The following is a 26,412-nucleotide window of genomic DNA, read 5'->3' as shown; positions in this document are numbered from 1 at the left end:
AGAATTAGAGGCTGGAGCACATCTGTGCAACACAGCTTTGCATGAAGAGCTAAGGCAGTGAGGGCAGGCTCCAAAAATAGGCAGGGGAAAGCCAAGCAGCTGGGCTGCACGGGACAGGGCTATAACTCAGTTCTTCAAGAGCATTCAGCACTTCATTGCAGTAAAACATGTGGCTCCCCACAAGTGATTAAAGCATTACAGAGCCTCAGCCTGGCCAGGAGATCATTTTCATGGTTACACCATAGAGTGGGAGGGGTTGGGTAATGTATTCAGTTTTAAATGTTGTTTCTGGCTCTTTGTGAATGTCCAGCTCAACAAAATTTTCCTCCTGACATTTACACTGATGAGAAATATAAACTGAAAATTGAAAATATATGGGGATTTTAGAAACAGCTGTGTGCAAACAAGGGAAAACTGTACTGACCCATGGCTGGAGCTGGGGGCAATGGAAATGGATGTTTTGCTGTCTCTTTATGCTCTGTGGGTACTGTTGTGTGGGGGGTACCAGCAGCCCATGTGCCCATCTGGTTGTAGTGCTTGTAACCGTTGAACAGCTTATTGCTATTACCCTGCTTATGGCAGGGGATTGGAACTAGGTTATCTTTAAGGTCTGTTCCAACCCTAACCAGTCTTTGATTCAATGATTGAGAGCTGGTTTGGACACCCCTGTCCAGTACTCTATAGTGCACTGCAACAAGATCCTAGGACTTGTCTAGGCTGTGTTGCACAGAGCCCCTGCGAGCATCCTGGAACCAGGGTGGCACAAAGCACTGGCTTCATCCCCAGACCCAGCAGGGATGTTTAGTGCTGCAGGGCAGAAGCCTTGTTTGCAGCTGAGGCACTAGCAGAGCTGGTCAGTGCTTTTCTCTGTGCTCTGCAACTTGGCCTGAAGAAGATGGTATAAGACACCTCGGGACCCTAGTGTAGCCAGGCATAGATTGGGGACTGGGTTCTGCTCCCCACTTTCTTTTGGGGTGTGCTCTAGAAAATAGGTGGACTAAAGATCTGGGGAGTCCCTGATTAGCATTTGGGGGTGATTCATTATGAACTGTGATTGTCTGTGCTTGGTGGGTTGTGTGTCCCAGCAAGCACCAAGACTCCTCCTCCCTCCAGGTCCCACAGGAATTGTTTAAAACTGCCCAAACCCCAGACTCCTCTGCCTGGTTTCTTTTTAACGGCTGACAGACCAGCCAGGGATATCTGCATTCAGTTTAATTCTGCTCATCCTTGGGTGAGCACTCTCAAATGGCTTCACCACCGTTCTTCTTGCTCAGTGGGCTGAAGGGGAGCAGCGCTCATAGCAGCAGCTCAGGCTCCCTACGATAGACACAACAAAGGTAGAAAGGTGCCACTCAGGTCTTTATACAGCACAGGAGCATCCGTTCCCCCCTGCCTTCCTTCTCTTCCATTCTGCTTGCTGCAGCTTGATCTTTTCCCGTTGAAATCCTTGTGACTCTTCCATTGGCTTTAATAAGAGGAGAATCTTCAGATGTCAGAAGCATTTGCCAGGCTCTGTGTTAGTGGCCATTAGGGACAAGAGGCTTTTGTGTGTCCTGCCCCTTGTCTTTCTGGGGATCTTTGAAAGTTTGAGTTGTTCTGGGTCTGAAAATGGATATCCAGGCTGAAGAAGAGCTTTCCTCCTAGCTGTTCTTGCTTTGACGCATCTTGATATGAGAGCACTGGAAGAGTCCACCCAGTTCAACCAGTTGGTGCTGCAGTCACTGCAGCCCATGAGCTAGTCTGTGCTGAAGCAGAGTGAAGATGGGGCAGGGGAGAGGTGCTGAGCCAGTGGACTTTGGGATGGGTCATGCTGTAGGGCATTTCCAGTGATGGGGTTGAGGCCAAAAGCCGTGGCAAACCTGCTGCTTGCTGCAGAGCTGGTGGTGGCTGCAGAGGAGGAGGCAGCAGGCAGCCCAGGTACCCACTGTTAAGTCTATCGAGTTTATTCTCCAGCATGCAGCTGCTTCTTGTAGAAACCACACTAAGGACATCATTCTAATGATGCTAAGGGAATCATTCCAGCTCCTCTTCCTGCTTTTCTTCTCTTTTCCCATTCCCCTTTTTCTTCCTCCTCCTTCCCTTCTCCCTCTTCTTTTTCCTTTTTTCCCCTTCTTCTTTCCTTCTCCTTCTTCTTTCTTTACTTTCCCCTTTTCTTGTCTCTCTAACTGTATTATCACTTCCTCTCTGCAGATGTTAAACCTGTTTGTGGCTGTGATCATGGACAACTTTGAATACCTGACAAGAGACTCCTCCATCCTTGGGCCCCATCATTTGGATGAGTTTGTTCGTGTCTGGGCTGAATATGACCCAGCTGCCTGGTATGTACACTGTTATATGTGGAGAAATGCATCTCCGTTGTGTATAAATACCATACCTATACACACAAACAGCCTGTTTTAATGTGAGTACAGCTCCAGAAGGAAGATGGCTCCAAAGCTTGGAGTAACATTGATGGTAAATGCTCCAACTTCAGTTCATGGTAGACTGGACACGAACAAATCTGGTGTCATTACAAGGACATTTCCTTTATATAGACATGAACCAATGAATGAAGAAAGCAAAATGCACCCTCCACCCCCACCCCTGAGCCAAAAATTAATAGAGTAGATTCAAATGATTTTGGCTAACTGGCCAAGTAGAAAAGCTGTTTCGCATTTCCAAAAGGAGCTTTGATTGCCTTTGGTTTCTGCATCCCAGTTTGGAGATAAAAATGTGCTGAAACTCTTGCCCTTGGCAGCTCTTTAGGTAATTAGAGAGACCAGGCCTTGTTATACCTCATTTGTGCAGCATTTCTCCCCTAGTTGAGAAGCACCTTAATAGTGGTTCTCACAAATCCTGCAAAGAGACCTAAGGCAACACAAAAAACTTCAGACAATTCAAGTTTTCAAGGTGCTACCCATCTCTTAAAAGGAGTTGATGTACCCCCTTGCTTTGCATCCAAGTCAAGTGCTGCAAACTCAGCCTTCATCATTTGTGCTCACCCACCTGTGAGGCAGCAGGGAGTTTCTCCACGTGAGGGTGTTTTGCTCAAAACATGTGATTTTCAAACAGACATTTCTTATCAAACCCAGTGTTTGGATCTTGGAATCCTCCTTGTAATGCCAGCAAATTGCACAAGGGAATTTTGTTCTTCTAAATAACATTTTCAGCTTTTGGACTTGCAGTTGGAACATGAGATGAGAAATAAGAAGAAAAGGCAGGAAGCCTGACTTTGGAAGCATTTCAGTTCTCAGTGAGCCTCTGATAAAATGTTCCTGATAGATGAGTGTGCTAAAGGAAGAAATGGTTTTCTCACAGCAGTTGGTGAGCTGTTTGGGTTTATGGTTTTACTTCTTTGTTTTCCTTATTCAAAGACATCGCCAGAGAATGCAGATTGTCTGGGATGAAATATCCCAGTGTAATGGAGACCCAGGAGCCACTGCTGAAGCATTTTAAGGGATTTATTAAACTAAGGAAATGGTTCTGGTCAGTGGTCACTTCGAGAGCAAGACTTTGCTTTTCTCCATTGCCCAGAGAAAGCTACTGCACAACAGTCCTGGCTGTTGGATGCATTTCTAGATGGTCAGTCACAGTAGTTTCCTTGCAATTCTCCAGCTTGGGAATTTGCCTGTTGGGAGACTTAGCCCTACTAATTCTGTATCCATTTGCTTCCCCCAAACTTACTCTGAATCTACTCTGTGTTTGCAATGAAGCTGCCTCCAGCTCCTCCAATCTTTCTACTCTTTTTCATCTCCCTTCAGTAGAGACAGATGCAGCAAGTGTTTGTATAATCAGCATCACAAACTCCCTGCTAGGATGCAATTAAACCACTTTAAAATCTCAGTTAAATTGATTTAGGCTAAATTTAAGTGTAAACCTATTCCAAAACAACTGCATTTCTCTGCACTGTGTGTGATTTTTAACTAGCTCAAAGCCAGCCATACCATGAGCCTGAATATATACTGCAAACATACTAGCAGCTTGTAATCTCCGAGCAGATTTTTGTTACCACATGCTCTATAACACAGACAAGTCTTTTGTGGGTATTTGGCAGGCAGTAAATAGTGTTTTTTTCCCCATTTTCAAATCCAGTCCTATCTTTGCCATTAGAAAATCTCAATGAGACTGAAAACTTGGGAGTGCCCGTTCTCTCCTTATAAATAGTCTTGGCTCTGGTGAGCATCTGTGGGAGGAGTAGCACACCTGCAAGGGGAAAATTTAGTATCAATGTGGCTTTTTAATGTTTTATGTGTTCAGGAACTTTCCACCCATAAGAGTCAGAAGCATTAAGCTTACAGAAAGATTTGCTAGCCTTATTAACTCTGAGCACAGAGGTGGTGTTTCGTGAGTCACACAGAGGCCAAACCTTTTCACTTCTAGAGTATTTAATGCAGAGTATGTCATATATTAAGATCCTAATCCTGTTTTTCTCTAAGCTTGTTCCCATTTTGCTTGGTGTGAAGCTATTGATGTTGGCAGAGGGACCAGGGGCAGAAGTGAGAATCAAAGGACAGCCAATGCGTGATGCTCGAGGCTTGATCCTAAAACATGCACATGTTGTGGATTTTCCATGTGAACAGTTCCACTGAAATCACTTGTGTTTCCATAAGATGGACTAACACATCCTCAGTTTAAAGGTAATCTGAAATCTATTCACAGTTTAAGGACACAAGAGATCTTTTTGATCATTTGGGCAGAACTTCTGTGAAGCTCTGGACATGGTGCTTCACAACAGCTCTCCATGGACTGAGCTTAATGACTCATCTTTCAAGGTACAGCTCCCAGGAGCACATCCCATCTTGAAGACACAGGGTTTTAAAAGAAGCATTTTTTTTATTCTGCCATTTGTTCACTGGCTGATCAAACTCATTGAAAGAAAATGTTGATCCATTTTTTGTTTTCCATGTCAGCCCATCTCCTTTTAGCATTTCAAGGCCAAGCTGGATGGGGCTTGGAGCAAGCTGCTCTAGTGGAAGCTGTCCCTGCCCGTGGCAGGGGGTTGGAACTGGAGGAGCTTTAAGGTCCCTTCCAACACAAACCATTCTACGGTTTCAGCTCCCAGTATAGACATTTTTCCTTAGCTATCTGAGATAAAGAGATGCCGATGAAAATAAACAGAACTCAAATGGATTTAACCTGGGAAAGAATCCCTGTTTGTCATAATTTGACACGATTTGCTGCCATAACCTTCTGATACAATACCTCTGCTGGTTTGAAGGCCCTCCATGGACTCTCCCATAGAGGAACTGCTCATGCATATTTTCTTCGCATTGAATTTACAAAACCATTCTATAATTTCAGTAAACTTCTTGACTCATTTAAACCAATGTACTTTTTATAACCACAATTAGGCCTGCAGCCAACAACTTGCACAGTTCCATTTGATCTCTTTCCGAATTAATAGTTTTGAGTGGATTGTGAAGGTTTTGAATAGACCTTAATTTTTCACTTCCAAAAAAGCAATAATATTGAAGGAGGCAGTCCAAAATATTCCAGCCTTCTTTCTATAATGTACCAAAATAAACATAGTGAACCCAAATCATCTCATTTTTCAGGAGAGGTCATCTTGAAGTTCAGCGCAGTTCATTTTGTACATGAGTTGGTTGCTCACAATAGATTAAGAAATCTAATCCTGCTGTTAAATTAGCTTAAAATATTGTTGGGAATTAATGAGACTGAGAATAAAGCTACCTCGAGGTATCTGATTTCACCTGCTGGTAACAAAGGTTTTCCCAGTGCCAATGGCCAAGCCAGGTCTCATGATGGCAGTTTCTGGACTCAGCTTATTACCCATAAAGCAGAGCACAACCCCGCTGGAGTTATGTGGGTGGTAACAGTGGAAGGTGATGGTTCCCAAGCTCTTTTGAGCCAGCTAATTGGAATCCCAGTAATAACCCATTAAACAGGCTGTTTGTGTGCTGCAGGCTCTGGTTTTGTTGGGCACATTAGTGATAAAGGTAACCAGATGCAGTGGTTGGAAAGACTTGAACATCACTTGAAGTTTTCAACAAAGAAAACACCAGGATATAGATGTTGTTGAGCAGCTGGAAGTTCTTCCTTTCTCTGTGTGTGTTAAAGTGCCTCCTTCATTGCAAGCCCAGTCGCTCTCAGACTAACCTTGCTTTTCAGTGTGTTTTGCTCTTCCAACTTCTCCTGTTTGCCTGGGGAAATACTGATTTTTGCTGTCATAACATCTGATGTTTTCTTTCCAGTTGCCGGATTCATTATAAGGATATGTACAATTTGTTACGTGTTATTGCTCCACCCCTGGGCTTAGGAAAGAAGTGCCCTCATAGGGTGGCCTACAAGGTTTGGAACTTCAGAGACTCCCTCCAGCATTTTCAGTTCTCTTTTTGTTTCTTTTTACACCCCACAACCTCCCCTCCAAGTGCAAATGCAACCAGTACAGAAAAGAAACTGCAACATAACTAACCCCTTGCCTGAAAGAAGGAATGATTGACTGATTGCCTCCTTGTTCCTTGATGCATCTCTTCCCCATCTACTCCCACACCCCAGCTGGCTGGAGACAGGCAGCTTTATGAGACAGTGAACCCTCCAGCTTCCATCCTGCCAGGTCTAGGTGGGAAGTGTTGGGGAAAAGCAGCACAGCACCCAAGCACTTTCTCTCTATATATACACACTGGAGAGAAACGTCCCCCCAAGCTTTACAGAGAGCTGTCCATCGTGTTTGGGCTTCAAAGTGTTGTCATTCCAGTTGGATGATTAGCATTTGAGCCCCTCCCTTTCCTGAGCCAAAAAGATGTTTGATCTGGGCACTGGCTAACAGGGCAGCAGGGTGGGATGGTTACCTAGGCTGTGGAGAGATGAAGGGGTGAGCTTTTACCAGTGCAACAGCCAGACATTGCCTTGGAGGGAAAAGTACGTCTCCGAGATCCAATGAAACCTCCTTGCTTATAGCACAGGAGAAGTACAGTGTCCTTGGGAGCTGAGGTGGAAACTAAGGACAGATCTTGCAAGAAAACAGCACAGGATGGCACTGGACTTAGTGGGGTCCCAGTTAAAGGCAGGGATTTTCTTACAGTCAGTACATAGAGAACAGAAGAAAAGGAGAGGCAAATGGAAGGAGCCAGCATGGAGCTTGCTTTTCTCTTTCACTCCAGCCCAAGTGTTCTCCACACCTGATTTGGGGATTTAGAGTTATTAAGCACTGCAGAAAAGGCATGAGACCCTCTACCTCCTGCCATTGAACAGAGGCAGAAGAGAGGCATCAGGGGCAAGCCATTGACTCTTATTGCAATCTGTGTCTCTCAGCAGCCTTTAAATTAGCTCTGGGCTATAAAACCTGGGTGGTATTTTAACTGCATTAGTTACCAAGGACAGGAATAGACATTTTTGGCTTGGTAAGTTCTCTCTTCCACCTCCTCCTGCATCAATGCTTTAACATAGGGATTGAGACCCGTGTCCGGGCAGTGTGCTGGTGCCTGCTTCTGTAGCTGTCCTGCTTGAGATAAGGGGTTTCAGATGGGTGCTTCGGTCTTGGTTTCTTTCCTAGTATAGCGACAATACTATCCTGCTTTTATAGACGTTAAACGTTAATAACATGTTACAATATACTTAAGTCTCCTCAGATGACAGGCAGCACAGATTTGCACAATGTAATAAGCTGACAGCTCCCTGGGAAACCTAAATGGGATTGTCATAGTCATGCTCCCAGTTTCAGTAGCCAGAAAAAAGCAGAGCAGGAGAATTCCTTGTGGTTTCTGTGTCCCCTGCTTTTCAGTGCAGGATGTTATTTGCCACCAACACGAGCTGAAGGTAGATGCCATCAGTAATGGGCTCGTCTAAGGGCCTTTTCCCAGGTCCCTGCAATTCCCAGCTCTCTTTAATGCAGGACAGCCAGCTGCTCATGGTGGCAGAAACAACCGTTTGACGTTGGGTCGATGGAAGAGGGACCCCATCACACATAAAGGAGAAACAGGTCCCCTTTCCACCACCTTCCTGAAAAACAAGTGCTGGGCTCTAGTTCTGTCAAATTCAGGCTGGAGGTTGTACAGAGCTGCACGTTTGGCTTGGAGCCAGAGCAGCCCCGGTCTGTCCCCTGAGCAGACACACCAGGATTGGCTTTTTGCTTCTCTCATAGCCTACAAGGTAACCTGAAAAACAAACTCTTTATTCACTGAAGGAAAGCTGAATGAGTTCTCCAAGCCCTACCTCTCCCTGTCCCATAACTCTGCCTACCAGCTCTCCCTGGCATGGTGAATACAGAAGGGGAAGCATCCTCCACCCCTGCAAAGAGCCAGCTAACCCAAGCCCTCCCTACACCCTCTCCACCCCAAGCAGAGACATCAATCATTCCCCACAGGGACCCAATTGCCGAGGCGCAGCTCTGGCCATGGGACATCCCTGCAGCGAGGAGGAGACGTTGGGCATTGAAACACAGCAACGGAAGCAGAGAAACCTTCATATTTACCCACCTCTTTGGTTTTGTTTTCCTGAGAAGTCTGATTAACCAGATCTCTGTTTTCTTGTCTGATTTCCCTTCTCTCTCCTCTTTTTCATTTGCTTGGTTGTGTTGCCTTTTTTCCCCATCCCCTTCCCTTTTTTTTCCCACCCCTCCACCCGGTCTGGTTTGGTTTCTGTGTCCTCTTGCTTTTGCCTCCCTCCTTTTGACTCCAAGCGGGCGCATCAGTTACACAGACATGTATGAGATGCTGAGACACATGTCCCCACCTCTAGGCCTTGGAAAGAAATGCCCAGCTCGTGTTGCCTATAAGGTAGACCAACCCCCAAGAAACTCTTGCCAAACCACCAGCTTTTTGTGCCGTGGCTGAAGTGGGTGCCGGGTTTCTGTGGCGTTAGTGTTGTTCTCCTGGACTTTGCTGGTGCTTCCTCTGCTTTCCGAGCAGACTGGATTTTGGATGATCTGCTTTTAATTCTTTTTATTCTTTAGTAACTTTTTTTTTTGTCTTTAATTTTATGGCACATCACTGTCTTTATAAGTATGTCTCTGCTCTCTCTATCAGTGTTTCTCTCTCTCCTCTCTCATTCTGCTTCCATTTAGGCTAATCTGGGGAGGGAGGGTGCTAATGACCAATTTACCCCACAATATGATCGCCATTTATCTTCCTAAAGCTTTGATTCTCAGTTCTCACTAGCCCTTCAGTAGTATGTTGTTTCCCCCCCCTTCTTAATTAGATTGGAGTAATCAGAGTAGGCAGTGCTGTAGGTGTTAGCAAGCCATTAAACAGAGGCAACACCAGAAGGGCTCCTGAATTACCCTTTGTGAAAGAAATGATTTGAACAGAACCCACTGAAGCCAGGAAGATGAAGAAATCACTCAAACTTATTGTTTACTGTGGAAAACTTTTTAATTGAATCACAAGAAATGCATTCTAACCAAAAGGCTGCAAGCTGCTGCCTTCCAGACACTGTCTGCATGAATGCAGTGGAAACACAGGGTCAAGATCATGGAGTGGACCCAGACCCTGCCAGTTAAAGCCATGCTGATCATGGTGCTTGGAAATCTGCCTTTGTAGGGTCTATTTCTTTGGAAGCTCTTCACATGGAGCTCCATAATTTTAGAGGGAGAGGTTTGCCACAAGCACTGGTATAGCATTGGTACAACTAAGCATCCATCAAACTCAACAGGAGTTTGTTGCTGTTGATGGCATTTCAGCCACCAGCAAGCCCAGTTACTGCATCCCATCCTGCTGGGTGCGATGGATGCAGATCACAACAGCCCCTTCAGTAGTGCTTGGGTTCTCACCGAGGCCATATGAAAGCAAGATTTTGTGAGAAACTCAAGCTGAACCCAGAAGTGGGCCTCCCTTTATGTAGGGCAGTTAGCAGCAAGAAGAGGTTCAGATACAGCTTCCTACAAGATCCTTCCTTAGTGTGTTAGGATTTAAAAAGGAAAATTAAAGATAACCTTAAAGCAAGCCTGTTAGATGTCTTTTCTGTATTCCTTTTGATTTGTTTCTGGCCACTTTGGAAGGTGCTTTAAAAGCACATCTCTATTACAAGCAGTTCATACCCACCATGCTGTAGCTATGCTTGAGAAACCCAGGTACATCAAAAAGTCAGCTCCCAGGTCTCAGCTATTTCAGACAGGGGTGGACAGCTAAACATCTGTATAGACCTACCAATTATACACAGAAACCCAATGATTTTTCAAGTAATCAATGTCTCCTTTTAGCACCCATGGGTTCCTATTGACTTCAAATGGAGCTGTGACCTGCAGCAGGTGTTTGCAGCAACCAGATCTGCTCCATGGTCACACATGAGTACCAGAAGCATAAAGCTCTTCCTCCTCTTTTCCCCTGATCTTGTATAGTTAGAAACAAAGAAAATAAAAGAGGATAAAAAGATCATGTGTTAAAATAGACGGTTTTTTACAAGCCTTTTGCTGGTTTTCATAGCATGGTGTTTCTCTGCCTTTATGTGACTGTGCTCAGCTCTTGCCGCAGACTGTCTCTGGGCAAGGGCACTGAGAATGTGTCATTTCCCTCTGAGTTAGTTGGTACCTTGTTTTATTTGTCTGTCTTTGCAGGACAAATCCACAGAATTTAGGTACCTAGACACAGACTCCTGCTTCTTTTACTTTTCTAACACATCCTTAATTTTTACCCATCTGCTTATGAACCCTGTGAAAGGTGTCTGTGTATGAACCACAATGATGGGAGACCTGGGGAGGAAGTGCAGCCCACACAGAGCCAGCCTGAGCCTGTCAATACAGTAATGTATTGACATGACTGTGACAAAGACCCCCTCGTCCTGCACCGTAGCTCAGTCAGTGCCAACAGCAGCCAGGACTTTGTCTCTGCGTTACTTTTGCTCTCTCCCTTTGAGCCAAATGACTTTTTTACTGTTCTGTCTGGCAAAAGCTCTTTTGCCCCACATATCCACCCCTTTCCTTTCCATATTCCCAGTCCTCTCTGAAGAGGTTTTGCCCTGGGTCTTTGTCTATGTTGCCTTCTCAGTATGTGCCCACTGTGATTTTGTTTGGATTTTCCCCTCTTGTGGCCTCCTTGGCTGCTGTCCTTCCTTTCTGGTGTTTTCTGGTTCCTCTTTCTCAACTGTTCTCCTTGGTCACTGTGACCAGCCTCTGCAGTTTTGTGCGTGTGGCTTGCTGCTTGCCAGGAGGTGCATGCGTTGGGTTCTCTGGCCATGATGCTTGGGCACCAGGAGAGCTCTATCCTGCACAGGGTGGAGGGGGTAAAGGGGGAAGGAACTGAACTTGAAAATCTCTTCTACCCTCTGTGTTGAAAAGAGGAAGAAAACCACTTTGACTTCACTCAGGGGTCTTCAGGTTTGATCACTTCTTTTTTTAGATGAAAGTGGTGATGTTGGACAGGCTGGACAGGGCTTGGAGCAAGCTGCTCTAGTGGAAGCTGTCCCTGCTTGTGGCAGGGGCTTGGAACTGGAGGAGCTTTAAGGTCCCTTCCAACACAAACCATTCTATGGTTCTATGATTATATGGGGGCAGGTTTGCTGCATTTACAGTCATGTATTGAGACACTGAGGTCTCTTAGACTCATCTTGTCCATAGCGAAATGTCCTGGGCTTTATCTGCTATTCATCAGTAGCTGTAAAGGCAAAGTGGCAGCCAGCCTTTGCCATTACCTGGACTCAGTCCACCTTTTGCACACTTTGTGTGCATCTTTAAAGAAAAATGGGACAAGGAAATGCCCATGATGCTGCTAAATCTCTCTGGCATTACTGTGCCATCAAGATACCTAGCAGATTATCAGCATGAGTGAGGTTAAAGGATGGTTTTCTGGGAGCCTAAGCATGATTCTTAGGAAGAGTGGTGCTAGGAAATGCAATAACCCAAGCCTTTCCCCACTGCTCTTAAGAGTCATCTTTTTACCTCCCTCTCTGGGGACAGAAGACAGCATTGCCAGACAGCATATCTCCACCTCTGTCCAAGTAGCTGTGGACAAAAGCCTGCACGGAGTCTGCAGGGTGATGATGGCAACTGGAGGGGGATCTTGACTTCATTTTGTGGTGGTTTTGGAGCTGTCAAGCACAGCTTTGCACACCCTGTTTCAAAAGTGATTTGTTGCAGGGATTAGGAGGGCTCTGGCTCTCCTTTAAACACATCCTGACATGGCCAAGGCTCCTGGATATGTGATAGGGGTGATCTTGCAGCTCCCCATCCATGACTGTACCTCACCTTGCCACATGGCTTTTGGGATCTGGATTACATCCCTGAAAGGTAAACAGGAGTTTGAAAGGCCCATTTGCTACCTTGCTACCTCTTCTGCACAGGGTTAGCATCATACAACGCTTTTGCTGGACAAGGAGCAAGGCTGCACCTACTGAAGGTAGGATGACCACTCCATGGTCCAGTTGTGTGCCAGAGACAGAGCCCATACTTTGGGGCACAGACCTCGCTCCTCTGTTGGCTGTGGGAGAGAGGAAGGCCATGGCCAGCCTCCTTGAAGCCAGCAGAAGAGTTAAAGGAGAGCAGAACAGTTACAACTAGGTCAGGGTGAATTATTCATAACAAATAATTTATTCACCAAACTCAGCCTCGTTTCCCACAAGCAGTGCTCCATTGTCCCGAATTTATTCACATTTGGGGGTTATTCCCAGAGCAGTTCTTGTCCCAGAGGCTGCAGTTCTCTTACTAATTCAAATCCGTTGGGGTGCCAGCTAGGTTTCCCGACATTCAGAATGCTCCTGTTCCTGTTCACATTAGACAAATGTGCCACTGAATAAAATCTACAGCGCAGATAGCTCACTGCTCACTTTCTGGGTCAGGCTGGGAGCCCACAGGGAACCTTTTATCCTGGCATTTCACACCAGGATGAATTTCCCCCTCATTTCTCTATCACATTCTTTGCCTATTCGGACATTAAGATGTTTCTAAGCAGAAACCAAATGCTGAAAGGAGATCAATTCTGTCAATCCTGCTTGACACAAAGCTTTGGTTTCTCATTTGGGATGTCCCTATTTGCAATTATATCACTGTAAGAAGCTGAGGGGTGTCTGCACCCCTCCTGACCACACAAGTAACAGGAGTTAAATCGCATTGCGCCCCTCAACCCATCTGTAGTCGGTTACTACTTCATTTTGTGCAGAGTTAATGAGGAGACTCTGGAGACAATACTGCAGCTCCTGCCTCTGGGGCCTCCTCCTGCAGCAGCAGTAACAAGCTCCCCTCGCCATGGCTGGCTCAGGAGGGAGGGGAATGCCTGAAACCACCTCATTAAAATCAAGGGCAAGAGGAGAGCTCCCCAAGCACAGCTGCGAAACAGGAGCGGGGACTCCATCTGCTGCCCGCTGCCTTCCCTCCAATGCTCTTGGAGGAAATTGGACATGAAGGGAGGAAAAGGAGCGGTGTCAGGTGCAGTGAGATCATAGAACAGTTTGGGTTGGAATGGACCTACAAAGGTCATCTAGTCCAAACCCTGCAATGAGCAGGGCTGCTTCACGTTGGTGTTCCAGTTTCACAGTGAAACCAAGCCTAACCTGATCTAGAAGCAATTCTCTGCCAGGTCTGGGCACCTGAGAGGGATTTTTACCTTTTTCTTTTCCTGTTCCCCAACCATTAATTCACCTGAACACCTCTTGTTTGTGGCTGACAATTCCCAGGGCACCCCAAGTGATGCAAGCGTTCCACTAGTGCAGGGAAGCATCAGGTCCCCTGCCATCTGTATGGTACATCTGTATGTATCAGCAGGCTCATATGTTTTCCTTCTGGGGTCTAAAAAGATGGAAAATTGTCCAAATCAGATTTTGGGTTTTAATCAGATTTTTGCTTCTTATTCCAAAGCATGAGGAACTAGTAAGACCCATCCCTGGCAGTGCTCAAGGCCAGGTTGGATGGGGCTTGGAGGAACCTGCTCTAGTGGAAGGTGTCCCTGCCTGTGGCAGGGATTAGAACTGGATGAGGTTTAAGGTCCCTTCAAATACAAACCATTCTATGATTCTATGACTGGAAATTTCAATGACCTAAAGGTGTCTGAGTTGACCTGTTTGACCAGTTTGCATACTGGGTTGCTGCATATAGCTTTGATGTGGCCTGTGTTCCGCATCCATGTGCTTTGGGAATTCAGTCTGGAAAGTCAGTTGGGAGGATCTGGGATGTCTCCGTCCCAAAATGTTTTTTTGGCTCTAGTTTTTTGTGAGGATAGAGCTCTCCTGTGGGGAATTATTTTTCATCTGCTTGCTCTTCATCTCCATGCATCTTCTTTCTCTCTCCGTCCCTTAACTCTCCCACTGTATTAGGATTCAGTGGGACACTGTAAGTGGTACCTGGGGACTCTTGTTTATGATATAACTTTTTGGTAACATTTTGTGTGCTGAGGGCAGGGTCTGCATGAAAATCCTGTTTCATTTAACACAAGTGAACAGAAAAAAATTTGTCGTTTCGTTGCCAGCATTTGATACTGTCACTGAATTGTAAAGGGAGGAGAGTCTTAGCTTAGATTTCCCTATCTGAGGCTTGTCAGACATGGAAGATAAACTCTGGGCAAGCTTTAAGAAGGACCTTTGAGATTACAATGGCTTGTCTCAGACTTTAGGAGGGAGTTTGTTACAAGAGCCTCTTGTCCCTGCAGCATGCAATGAGATCTGAAGGTATGTGATAAGATAACTAAGGCAGTCTCGGCTCCTTGAATGTCAGCTCACTTCAGAAGCAGACTTGTGCCCTCAGTCTGTCCCCTATAACCCACTGATAGACCAAGTCTTCCTTCACCAGTCTTGGCTTGGTTTTGGGTAGAGCACAGGCGTAAGAGTTGGGGCTAACAGTGAGCAACCTCCCTCTCACCTCACCTATTGCTCCAGGCACATCTTTGCTCTCAGCTACACCGTGTTTCTCTTCACCAGCCCAAACCTGCCCATCATCAGCAGTGCTCCTAGCACCCAGCTTCCCCAGCCAGTAAGGAGGGTGAGAGGAGGTGCACAAGGCACCCCTGAGCTGCTGCATTTCCATCTGAAGGGAGGGTTAAACCAACAAAGCTGCATCTCTAAATGATATTTGCAACCACTGACACTGCACAGTATAACAGTGCATGGAGCCAAAGGGGGATCTGGCCTTGCCTGTGCACTCTCTGCCTCAGTAAGTCTGTAGCCCGCTGCTGAAGGTGCTTGAATTTCTTTAGCATCATGTTGGGCTGTTGTTAAACAAAGAGAAGGTTTCTGTGAAGCGATAGGGATCAAAATAACAGCCTAAAGCAGCAGCTTTCAGATGTGGATGAAATTCCCTCCCGAGCAAGGGGCCCGGGCTAAACTAACAGTTGGGTTTACAGGCTGCTACGAGGCTCTGCTCAGGCAGATTAACACTCAGTGATTCCTCAGGTTGCACATACCCTTGGAGAGCGGAAGCACAGGGGCTTGTCTGATGTGGCTCTGGCCATGGAAGCTTCTAAGGAGCTCGTGAAAGCTGAGAGAATGAGAAAACATGAGGTTGCTGGAGGAGAAGAAATCAGTCCTTTAAATGTGTTGCTAAGGTTATCAGGAAGGCTTGGAGAGTGTTCCTCCCCATCTGCATCTACATGCTCTGCTGCCAATGGTGTAAGGAAGCCACAGCTTCCCAGAGTGATCTCAGGTACTCCATTGCTTACCAGGGTGAGGAATTTGCCCTGTCAGAGGTGGTCCTGGCTCGTGATGAAGAAGGAATTGTTCTCAGTTCTGGAGATCTTGGAAGACACTTATCCGGAAGGACTATTCCATGCTCAGACTGAATGAACATATCTGGGGGAAATTGTAGTCCTGCTCTTGCTAATCCATGCTGCTCCCTAATGGGGAAGCTCTGGATGGAGCTGTGTAGCTCATTGACTAGAGGGAAAGGAGGAGACCTCCAGAGCTCATACAATGCCACAGTGAAAGGAGGTAAGAGAGAGAACCCAAGTGTCTCCAATAAAAAGGATGTTGCACACCTTTACCTATTAAAAGCCAGGCCCAAACTGCCCTGGAGTACTTGAGCCACACCGCAGGGCTCACCAGCCTTGTTTTCAAGTGTTCTTCGAAATGCATCATCACAGGGCTGCTCCAGAGACTGCACAGATCCTGTTAGAGGCACTCCCATGCCTCCTGTTGTCAGTCACTGAAAGTGCCTTTATCACATCCCACTCACCTCACTTTCTGGATGGAGCTGCATCCTTGAGTGGCAGACACAAGTCATCCACCATCTTGCTTTATTCAAGGATTCCAAGTCCTCTTTGTTCCTGTTGCTGCTGTTGTAGAACCAAAATACGGGTGAAGCTCACTCGCGTCGGAAAGGATGGTGGAGGTGGCTTCATGGGTTATACCTCCTGAGCAGGCTGCTTTGGCAGGGGAGATGGGTACCAGCCACATGTCTGAAGGCTGCAGACATAATTGGAAACTGCTAGGAGCAGGATATCAGGCTGTGAAACTGGATGGGATCAAGCAGGCTTCTTCTGGAAGAGCTCTATTTGTAGGATTGCAGTACAAATGCTGGCAAATAACCGTTCAACCACTAAAGCCACCGTTACAGCTCAGAGGAGAGCTGGCATCTGTACAGAGAAGATGCATTTAACTCAGTGCACAAAAGGTTAACACACATTTGTAGTCTGGCTATTTCTATGGTCTTGCAGTATGGGAGGGAAGGGGTGGAGGGGGGGGAATCCTGGCCCAGGCTCACAGCCACCACGTCTCTCTCTGCAGCGCCTGGTGCGGATGAACATGCCGATCTCACCTGAAGATTTAACCGTCCACTTCACGTCCACACTGATGGCCCTGATCCGCACTGCCCTGGAAATCAAGCTCGCCTCAGGTGAGAGGGAGGTGATGCCCTACAGCCTGTGTGGGCTCAAACCCCAAGCGCCTGTTGGCTTGGTGTCTGCCCTGGGTGGTGTCTTCCTATTGCCTGGCTGCCATCTGCCAGCCCCTGAGGACAAGGGAGCCTCATGGACAGGCAACAGAAGGGTCTGGATCATTGCTCTGCCTTTGGGCTGGCTGCTTACAGCATCCCTGTGGAGGAGACGTGGAAAACTTTGGCCATCCCCATTGAGGGCTCTCGGAGGAGAAGCCCTGTGCGTGTGCTTGCTGCTGTATAAGAGAAATGAAACTTTCCACACCTCTTTTCTTCACTATTCCAGCATGAGGGAAAACCAGCCCTTCCTCACCAGTTGCTGGCAGCGAAGCAGTGACTCCAAATGCCCTGCACTTTCTGCCTTGTGATAAGATTTAATTATTTAAGTGTTTAATCAGGCATTTACTTGACTTCCCAATTAAACATTGCAATGTAATAAAAGACATTGGCCTCTTCTCTGGGTCGTTACACTGTTTAATCAGGCTGGCTGGGGTCAGAAGTGAGGCATGACTGGCCAGAGCACTCCTATACCTAATGTGAACGCTAACAGGAGGTAACAATGCTCTTACAAGCAAAAGGCAGGGCAGGGTTAGGATGTCATGCTTTTCCTAAGCAGTTTTAGGTCAGCCATTCAACCTCTCTGTGTTAGTTACCTCCCCATTTGTTGCTTAAACTTTGTCTTTGATGCTTTGGGCAGGCACTGCTGGAAGAAGACAGTATTTTGAGGTCACTGGGACTCCCCTAGGGAGTGACACCAAGTATCAGACACCTCATTCCTAAGGATGCACTTAGACTGCCTGGGATTTTAAGGGCCAGCACCTTATTTCAGTTATATTTCATCTAGACAGGGATGCTGTGAGTGTGTCTTCTTTAGGCTTCTCGTTACCTGTCAGCAGTGGCAGTTGAAACAGCCTTTTTCAACTCAAAAAGGCTTCCCCACTCCTTTCTTTGGGTGCACACGGGAAGGGAACCAAAGAGAGCTCAGCTGATAGCGCTGGGTTCTGTCGGCAGGTTTCTATCTGCTGTGAGTTGGGAGGGTTTGACCTGGTTTGTTGTTATATGCTTCGTTTGAATAGTTTCCATGTGTTACAATTAATTGAGTCTTTAGTGGGATTAACAGGCCCTTAATAAACCCTCCCTAATGAGTTTCTGTGTGGGAGTACAAACCACTGTATAGCAGGGAACCCAGAACCTCCTCCCATTACCTTTCTCTTAGAAAACTAATCTCTGTCATTCAGATGAAGCACTTAATTGCCTGCTGTGCCGTGCAGTCATCTGGGAGCTGGCTTCTTGGCTTACATGTATTTTAATCACTTTCCACCTGTGTATTAAGAGCTCACTTTGGCCATTTGAATAATGCCACCGTGTTCTGCTCTTTCTGTTTTACCTTGCGATGTGGCTGCTGTTTGATGCTGCTAATACAGAACAGGGTGCTTATGCCTCAGGGCCAAAAAACCTTTAGGAAGAGATAGTGTGAAGAGTGTTTATAATCATAAATAATGCCATAACCATGGCATTGCTCATAGTCCAGCATCTCAGACCAGGTCATTTACATCACCCTCGGGAGGTGCTGCTGCTTTCTGGTGACAGAACCCAGCACCCCGTATGAGCAGTTAGGTAGAGTAGGTCTGAACTTAAGTTTAAGCTCTAAATAACTGCAGAGGGTCAGCAGGCTGAAGCAATGATGGTCCTGCTGCCTTCACACACTTCTATCACAGAGGAAGTCACTGATTCCCTTTGCAGCATCCGCTGCATTGGCACTGGCTTGCTGTCCTCAAGAAATGGGAATGGAGGAAATGCCCTCTCCCATGCTTGCTGTGCAGTGGGATGTGCTGGCAGGGCAAGGGCTCTCACTCCTCCTTGTGTGCCTCTTTCCCTCCTCTCCTGTTCTGCAGGCGGTGTTAAGCAGCACCAGTGTGATGCGGAGTTGAGGAAGGAGATCTCGCTGGTTTGGCCCAACCTGTCCCAGAAGACTCTGGATTTGCTGGTGCCTCCTCACAAACGTAAGTGGTCCATCAGCAAGCACCCAACCCATCCCATGCAGGGTCGGTTTCTCCCTCCTTGCCTGCTCTGTTCCTGGCCCCATCGAGGCGCACGATCAGCTAGAGGATGCAGAAAAGAAACTAAAGGCATTTCAGCTTCTTGGTATCCTCTCCACAGGGTTCATAGCCTGCACCTCCACGCCATGGTCACAAAAGGAGCAGGAAAGCTGACCTACATCTAAGCATGCATTTCATTATGCTACAGTAGATTTTACAGTACTCAGGGCATTTTTCCCTTCTTGGCATTATTTGGTTTAGGATTTTTTTAATGTGTGGCCTCTACCAGAGCTTTTTCATAGCTCTGTTGGCCTCCAACCTGTGCCTTGCAGGACAATTTCTACCATCTGAGCTCCAGGAAACCAGGAGAAGAAAATGGAAGTTTGCTGATAATTTACTGAATCAGAAGTGAGGTATTCTGAGGCTAAAGGCCTTTGTGTTACTTGATGATGTCCTGGGCACATGTGCTGAGTTTTGCCATTATCTTGATTAGCCCAGACATGGGCTCTGGATTCCTCATTAATGAGAAACAGTGCAGAGCAATGCAGGTATTGTTCATTAAGAACGAGGCAACTGAGGAGGTGCAAATCAGTGGGCAGTGGTTGCTTAAGTCTTTTCCTCCCCTCCTCTCTTGATGCCTGTATATCTGCTGCTTCAACTCCCTGCTCTACAGTAAATGCTCCACTGCTGCGCAGGGAAGGGCTGTGAGCCCATAGCTGTGAGGGTGGAAAAAGACATCTGGAAAGATGAAGTACTCTCAAAATCTATATTAGCCCATCATGCCCCAGTCGATCGTAATTCAAAGAAACAAGAATAAGGCTGCTTTGTTGATAAAAAGCTGGCTGTGGATCTGGTATTAACCTAGTGATTCTTCTGGCTGCAATGCTTACAATGGCACAGAGTTTTCCTGGTTGTTTTTTAATACAGTCTCTTTTGATCCAGAGAGCTGGAGATAGGGGCCATCCTCCTCAGACATGGAAGGCAGCAACAGGCAAATATCTGAAGAAGTCTGTTGTAACCTTTCTTGGACTTTTTTTGTCTCCCCCGTGTTTCTGTGTGTTTTGCTTCGTTATTCTCATGTTGCCTCTTCTTTCTCTATAGCTCCCATTTGTTGTTATTTCTCATGCTTATTGACTTATTCTTCTCTTCTGATCCTGCTCCTCACCTGGATGTCTCTGCTGCATTTGGCCATCCTCTGACAGCTGATGAGATGACCGTGGGGAAGGTGTATGCAGCACTGATGATATTTGACTTCTACAAGCAGAATAAGAACAGCAGGGAACAAGTCCACCAGCCACCTGGAGGCCTCTGCCAGGTACTCAGCTGAAAGATGTCCTTGGTCCTCCTTCCTGGGAAGCCTCTTCTTTTGTATGGCTGGAAAAGTGTGCTCCACAAAATGTCCAGTGACATCTGGCAGTCTGAGTCAGGTTCTCAGAAGTGGCCTGCACCACAACCTGCACACGGCTGGGGAACACCAAAAGAGTTCTTTGGGACACCAAGGAGTTACTGAAAGCTGATGATATACAGAATCCCAGAGTGGCTTGGGCTGGAAGAGACCTTAAAGCTCCTCCAGCTCCAACCCCTTCCAGGGGCAGGGACACCTTCCACTAGAGCAGCTTGCTCCAAGCCCCTGTGTCCAACCTGGCCTTGAACACTGCCAGGGATGGGGCAGCCACAGCTTCTCTGGGCACCCTGTGCCAGCGCCTCAGCACCCTCACCCTAACCCTAGCCTTTTATCTAATCTGAACTTCCCCTGTTTAAGTTTAAACCCATTAATCCCGTATATAATAGTTTTTGCTCTTTTCCTTCTGACAGACCAGCCCCAGAGGATGGGATCAAAGAGTCCAATATAGCTGTGTTTACATTGGCCATAAAAATTTTAAGTTACTTATGAAAAAGGGAATTCTTCAGATTCATTTCGGATCTGAGAGATTTGGTGACCCTTACAATTTCTTGACAATATTTCCACACAATCATCTTGGGATTGAAATCCCAGTGGTTTCTGATGTGACAAATACCTATAGATTTCAGGCTGATAGTCCTGCTGATTTCCTGTCTGTCTCACAGGTGGAAGGCTACAGCACAGCTAGTGTCACAATGAATTGCACAGCCCCTTTGGTCATATCAGTGGACAAAATCTCTGCTGTGCTCTCATGACCAGGAGGATGCTTTGTTAGAGGGAGGGTGACAAAGTGGACCTTTTGTTAACTAGGAAGAGCATCACAGCCCATCCTTCCCATGCACAGCTCTGTTTCTGACAACCTCTCCTTGTGCTTCACAGCCTGGACCGGTGTCACTCTTCCACCCCCTGAAGGCCACTTTGGAGCAAACCCAACCTGCAGCATTCAGCAATGCAAAGGCTTTCCTTCGCCAAAAGAGCTCAGCATCACTCAACAATGGGGGTGCCTTGTGAGTATCCCGAGACCTCCCCACCAAAGCTGTAGGGCAGAGAAGGGGCACACAGGGTGTATCCACCTACCCCAGCCACTGCTCATTCAGTCGCTCTGGAGGTGGGGACACCAAGACCAGGAGCCCCTCCACACCATGGCTGGGACAATTTGCCACTGGTGGCCACCAAAACGCCTGGTGCAGTTGTCCATATGGTGTTAGTGTTGGGTTTTCTTAGTGCTCTCCTCTGAATCTCAGTTGGAGAGCTTTCCGTATGGTAAGTGTGAGTTTACAGGGATTTGGGCATTGTAAAACAACCAAGCAAACCCTGACCCACCAACCACCACCGCAGTGAGGTCTTGGGAATCAAAAGATCCTTGGGAACAAAGTCATCCCTGAAGCTCAGGGCACTTGGTAACAGCAAGAGCTCCTTCAGACTGGTTCATCTTTGTGCAAACTAATACCTCCACAGAGATCTTACCAAACAGTTATAGTAACGGTGATCCCTAATCCATTCTCTTTTTCAGGTGACTTTCCTTGGGTCACAGGCACTTTGAATTTTTAGTGATAGACATCTGAAGTTTAAATGTTCTAATTAACCCTAACGGGGAAACCATCACCAGCCTCTGTACTGAAACCCAGAGTCCCCTGTACCACTGTAGCATCAGTGAATGTGCTTTAGCATGGCTGCAGATGTGTTTGACCAATGTCTAACTGGCCTCGCATGCATAATTTGCCTGACCTCCAAAATTCTTCATTCTTCTTCATCAGAACTTAAGCTGCAGAAGCTGTTTTCCTTAGTTAACTGAAGAAAAATGTGGTGTCTGGCTTGATTTCCTTGTTGCTTGTGGGATCTTCAGGCTGTATAGGAAGTGACCATGTCAAAACCCAGGGGACCTTATAGCTTCACCAGCAGCCGTGCCTATCCTGTAACTGGTTTCACAAGTGAAATCCCAAAGGGTATCTGAGGGCTTTACCCGCGTCACAATTAAGGAAGAAAAATCTCCATGCAGAAGAGTTAATCTTTTTTCCTCTCTTCCTTCTGACAGGCCAGCCCCAGAAGGTGGGATCAAAGAGTCCAGTTCTTGGGGGACCCAGCGCACCCAGGATGTGTTTTATGAAACCAGGACACCAGCTTTTGAGAGAGGCCACTCAGAAGAAATCCCCATTGAACGGGTGAGCAAACAGGGTGCAGATGTGAAGACAGAATGAGATGTGGGAGATATTAGAAAAGATATTTAGAGATTTTAGAAAATGTTTAGAAAAACTGGGTGAAATGCAGTAGGCAGTAGCTCTGTCCCTTGAGACAAGTGTTACTGCGTCTCTTAAAACCCCAGGTTTGCTTGAACTGGAGAAAACCCAAATCTGGTAGCGGTAGCCTGTACAGTCTGATAGCTGTACATATGGACACACTTTGCATGGAATTGTCTGCTGTAATAGATTTCTTAAGGTTATGTCTTCCTAGTTGTCCCATTGTCACAATTCCATTGTCCTCAGTGTGCAAGCTGAGATGAGGGGTTGCTGGGACTCATTGCCATGGCTGGTGGAAGAGCTTGGCCCACTGTTGTCCTCGTTGAAGACGTCACTGTAGATAGGGTAAACCTGGGCACTGTAGATAAGGATAACCTGGGTACTGTAAACAGAGTAACACGGGTGCTCCATAGCTCTTAATTTACTTTCTTTCCCATATCAGCGTCTCTTCACAATTAAATCAAGCTTAGAAGCAGCCTGCTCAAATGATGCCTTCAAAGCTCATGTTCATGTTCTTGCTAACTGAAACCATTCCTTGTTCTGACCAGGTGGTAGAAATGAGGGAAATCAGCCCCACACTTGCCAATGGAGAGCACCAACCAGGCCTGGAGAGCCAGGGGCGGGCAGCTTCCATGCCGCGCCTGGCTGCTGAAACTCAGGTGAGCAAGGGAGATCCACCGGCGGTGGGAGACCAGGAGTGGGGCAGGAGCTCAGTACCTTCTCTCTGCTTTCTGTGCCCTTGGAAGTCGCTTGTCAATACTTGTTTTGAAAGACATGCTGAACCTGGAGACAGGTAACCAGCCTTCATGCTTGGATGGCAGGGACTCACGTGTAGTCCCCAGCTTTACTCATCCCTGGTTGTAGCAAAAAAGTGACCCAGAGAAATCCCTCTGTCTGGGTAGCTTACTGAGGACTACCTACCCAAGAGTGTCTATTCTTATTGACTGGGGATGATACTGTTTGCCAGCCTGTATTCCTGGAAGGTGTGTTTTCCATTGACTGTTGCGTGCCATCTATCCAGACAGTTAAGGCATAGCCATAAAGCAAGCTGGAGATGAGCATGCTCATCTCTTTGATGGATGTAGTAGGTACAAACAATACCAGGGAGCCTGTGCCTGGAAGGCTGAACTGAGACACTAAGAATCCTCCCTGGTTTTCATCTTCTTACAGTATGTATTGTGACTTTGGTCAGGAAAATGTTGAGGATTTCCCTTGTTTAACTTCTTGTGCAGAAATCTCATCACTGGAGTCGACTTTTACAGCACCATGTGAAGGCTACTTAGTGCATAGGAAGTCATGGTTTCCACAGATCATTTCTGGGCATTTCACATGTTCATTGCTAGCTTGTTGTCCCAGATGCTTGTCAGCCACTGTCCTGCCTCCTGTGTGTCAGAACATCTCACCACTCATAGCTGTGTGTCTCTCATTCAAAGGGCTTGATTCATACAGCCAGGGGTGAGCAGCCCATGTTTGTGGGCTGTTTCTGCTGCTCTCTGTGGGAAGCAGAACGTGAAAGATAAATCTAAAAGCCTGTGTATTGCATTCCCAGCAATGGTTCCAATGGATGTCATCTTTCTGCTGACGTGCTCAGGCTGGCATAAGCTACACTTCATCAGCTGTCAGCTTTGACTTCAAAAACTGCACCCTTTCTATGAGAGCTGAGACTCTGCCTTATCAGGAGCACCTCTCAACATGTTTAATAAAAGAAACAGACCCCAAAGCAAACCTGTATTCCCTCCCTTCCCCCCTTCCCAGAACAAAGTTGTCCTTTATTCTAGACCGTAAGTTGAATCTTCCCTTCCAAGGCAGTGCAGTTGGCAGCAGCAATGCCAGCAGCACCAGCCTTCCCTTGGGGAGCTGCTCTCCATTGCACTCAGACATTTGCAGAGGTGAGCGTCTCCCATGGGAGCATGGTAGGTGTTCCCCAGCTGCCCCACGTGAAAGCTGTCTGATCTTATGAATCAGGCCTTTAATATCTGAGCAGATCTAACCTCATTTAATAATACAATGTTTTGGCAGTTGTAGCTTCAGCTGAATAACTGATGTACTTTCTGTGTGTGTCTTCCCCCTCCATGCCCTCCGCCTTCCCTTCTCACATGCTGCTTCTGCTCCCCTCACCAAATCTTGACTTTCTTATAACTCTTATTTGTAATGCTCTCTGTTTCTGGATGTCTCCCTTTCCGTTTGCCTGTTACTTCTCTTTTTATGTTCCTCTTTTTAACCCCAAACCTTCCTATGCTCCCAACCTCACCTCTTTGTTGCCCTCCTCCCTCCCTTGTCGTCATCGTGTCTGCTGCCCATCTCCCGTGATGTCTGACACTGGCTGTACTGTGGGGCTGCTTCAAATAATGTCTCTCATCTTGTCCGAATTGTTTGCAGAGGAGCAAAGCACGGTCACCGGGGAGTTACCTAGCAGTATGTAGTTTCCACTAAGTTGTATCCTATTCGATTCCTGTTAAGAAATAATGAACCTTCCTTAACCCTTTACTTTTTTCCCCCTTCTCATTTGGAGCCCAATGTCACAGCGACTCAACCGCTCTCTCTTCTCCCTTTGCTGCCGTTCCCTCAATCCACTGTTGCACGCTGCACGCTGTAAAAGGGAGTTTGTTTGGTTTGCTTATTTATTTGTTTCTCTCTGCCTTTTGCACACGAATTTAGGAAGTGAAAACAATGGGGTTGGTAATGAAGAAGCAATGAGTGACTCTCTGGAGGGTTATGGTGCAGTCTCCCAAGGCTTGTGGGGGGAGCCCTGTTAACGTAGCAAGAGTCAAGAGCTGTAGAAGGGTGTTCATTGCTTTGCCACTTCCCATTAGTGGCAGGGAGACTTTTGTCCCTGGAATAAGGACAGAATCAGGTCCAAAGAAAATGTTAATTCCTATCAATTTGGCTATTTTTTGATGGGAAATGTTTGTCATCTTCTTCCTGGTAGATCATGGAATAGTTTGGGTTGGAAGGGACCTTCCAAGGTCATCTAGTCCAACCCCCAATGGATTGAAGAAATACGGACAAGTGTTTTTGATGGGAAGTAGTCTCACTTGTCACTTTTTTGCCCATCAGGCTATCCAGTTTACAGCTCCCTCTGCCTTCCTCCATCTTCAGGCTCAACAGTAAGCAAGGAGGACAATCATGAAGCTCTTCAGTGTACTTCTTGCCCACACAGCAAGGGCCACAGAAGGCGACAAGGGCAGCACAGCACTGCTGCCCTACCCCAGAAGTGCCTGAAGAGCTTTCCGTCTCTAGCACTGCATCTTTTGGTGGGCAGCACCAACATTTGGGCAACTTATAGTATGGGACAGAGCATCAAACAAAATTTCAGCCTGACTGTACCTTTGCACGCAACATAATCCCTCTGCAACAGTTCTTCCACTCAAAATAAGGAACAGAGCTGTGAAGCAACCAGCTTTGCATTGTGTAAATATCATAGGACAGCAGAGATCCGAATTTTGGGATAAGCAAACAAAATAGCATAGACAGTAAAAATAATACAGGGCTCTTTGGAAAGGTTACTGCTAACAGAGTAAATGTTCTGCGAGAACGGTCATTGGAGGCATATATACTGGGTTGTGAATTCAAACAAGAGGAAGAGCTGAGGGACTGGAGGATGTTCTGAGCTCCTTCCCCATCGGTAGGACCACTGTGCTCTGAGGTCCTTCCTTCCTCTGCCATGCAGCTTTGATGCAGGGATAGACCCAGGGAAGGCTCTAGAGGATGGGTGAAGCCCCGTCTCCACCACAGAGGCCAGCAGAGTGAAAGAGGAGGACACACAGGAATTGTCCTCCTTTTCTGAGCTTCACAGTTGGTGAGTAGGTAGTAGGGAAGGAAAAGACTGTGAGAACAGCTGTCCTGTAGCCCACTTGTCTTTGTTTCTGCAGAGCATCTTTATAAAGGCTTGAACCTAAAGGGAAGGGAGCAGAGTCTGGAGCTGCCACTGGCACAGGGACAGGGTCCAGCAATGCCAGTGGGAAGCTGTGTTACTGTGCTTAGTGTCCAGATGTTTGGACACAAATGATT

General features: G+C 46.7%; 1 protein-coding gene across 11 annotated transcripts in view; it reads left to right on the top strand.

Moving 5' to 3' along the window:
• CACNA1B (calcium voltage-gated channel subunit alpha1 B) overlaps positions 1–26,412 on the top strand; it is a 297,873-nt gene that overhangs the window by 257,829 nt on the left and 13,632 nt on the right. For 9 of the 11 annotated variants that reach the window (XM_062640317.1, XM_062640316.1, XM_062640315.1 and 6 more), the window contains 8 exons: positions 2,191–2,318; positions 8,618–8,714; positions 16,576–16,684; positions 18,619–18,726; positions 19,965–20,077; positions 21,044–21,171; positions 22,200–22,326; positions 22,950–23,060. In XM_062640317.1, coding sequence (XP_062496301.1) covers positions 2,191–2,318; positions 8,618–8,714; positions 16,576–16,684; positions 18,619–18,726; positions 19,965–20,077; positions 21,044–21,171; positions 22,200–22,326; positions 22,950–23,060 — 921 coding nt within the window. Of the gene's footprint in view, positions 1–2,190; positions 2,319–6,191; positions 6,289–8,617; positions 8,715–16,575; positions 16,685–18,618; positions 18,727–19,964; positions 20,078–21,043; positions 21,172–22,199; positions 22,327–22,949; positions 23,061–26,412 lie in introns of all 11 variants that reach the window. The other 2 variants (XM_062640320.1, XM_062640309.1) reach the window with 1 other exon arrangement.

This window comes from Pezoporus occidentalis, unplaced genomic scaffold (genome assembly GCF_034315485.1).
Source record: "Pezoporus occidentalis ecotype Australia unplaced genomic scaffold, CSIRO_AGI_Poc_V1 ctg64, whole genome shotgun sequence".
NCBI lineage: Eukaryota > Metazoa > Chordata > Aves > Psittaciformes > Psittacidae > Pezoporus > Pezoporus occidentalis.
Note: the sequence above shows the minus strand (reverse complement) of the source record. Positions and strands in the feature narration are given on the sequence as shown.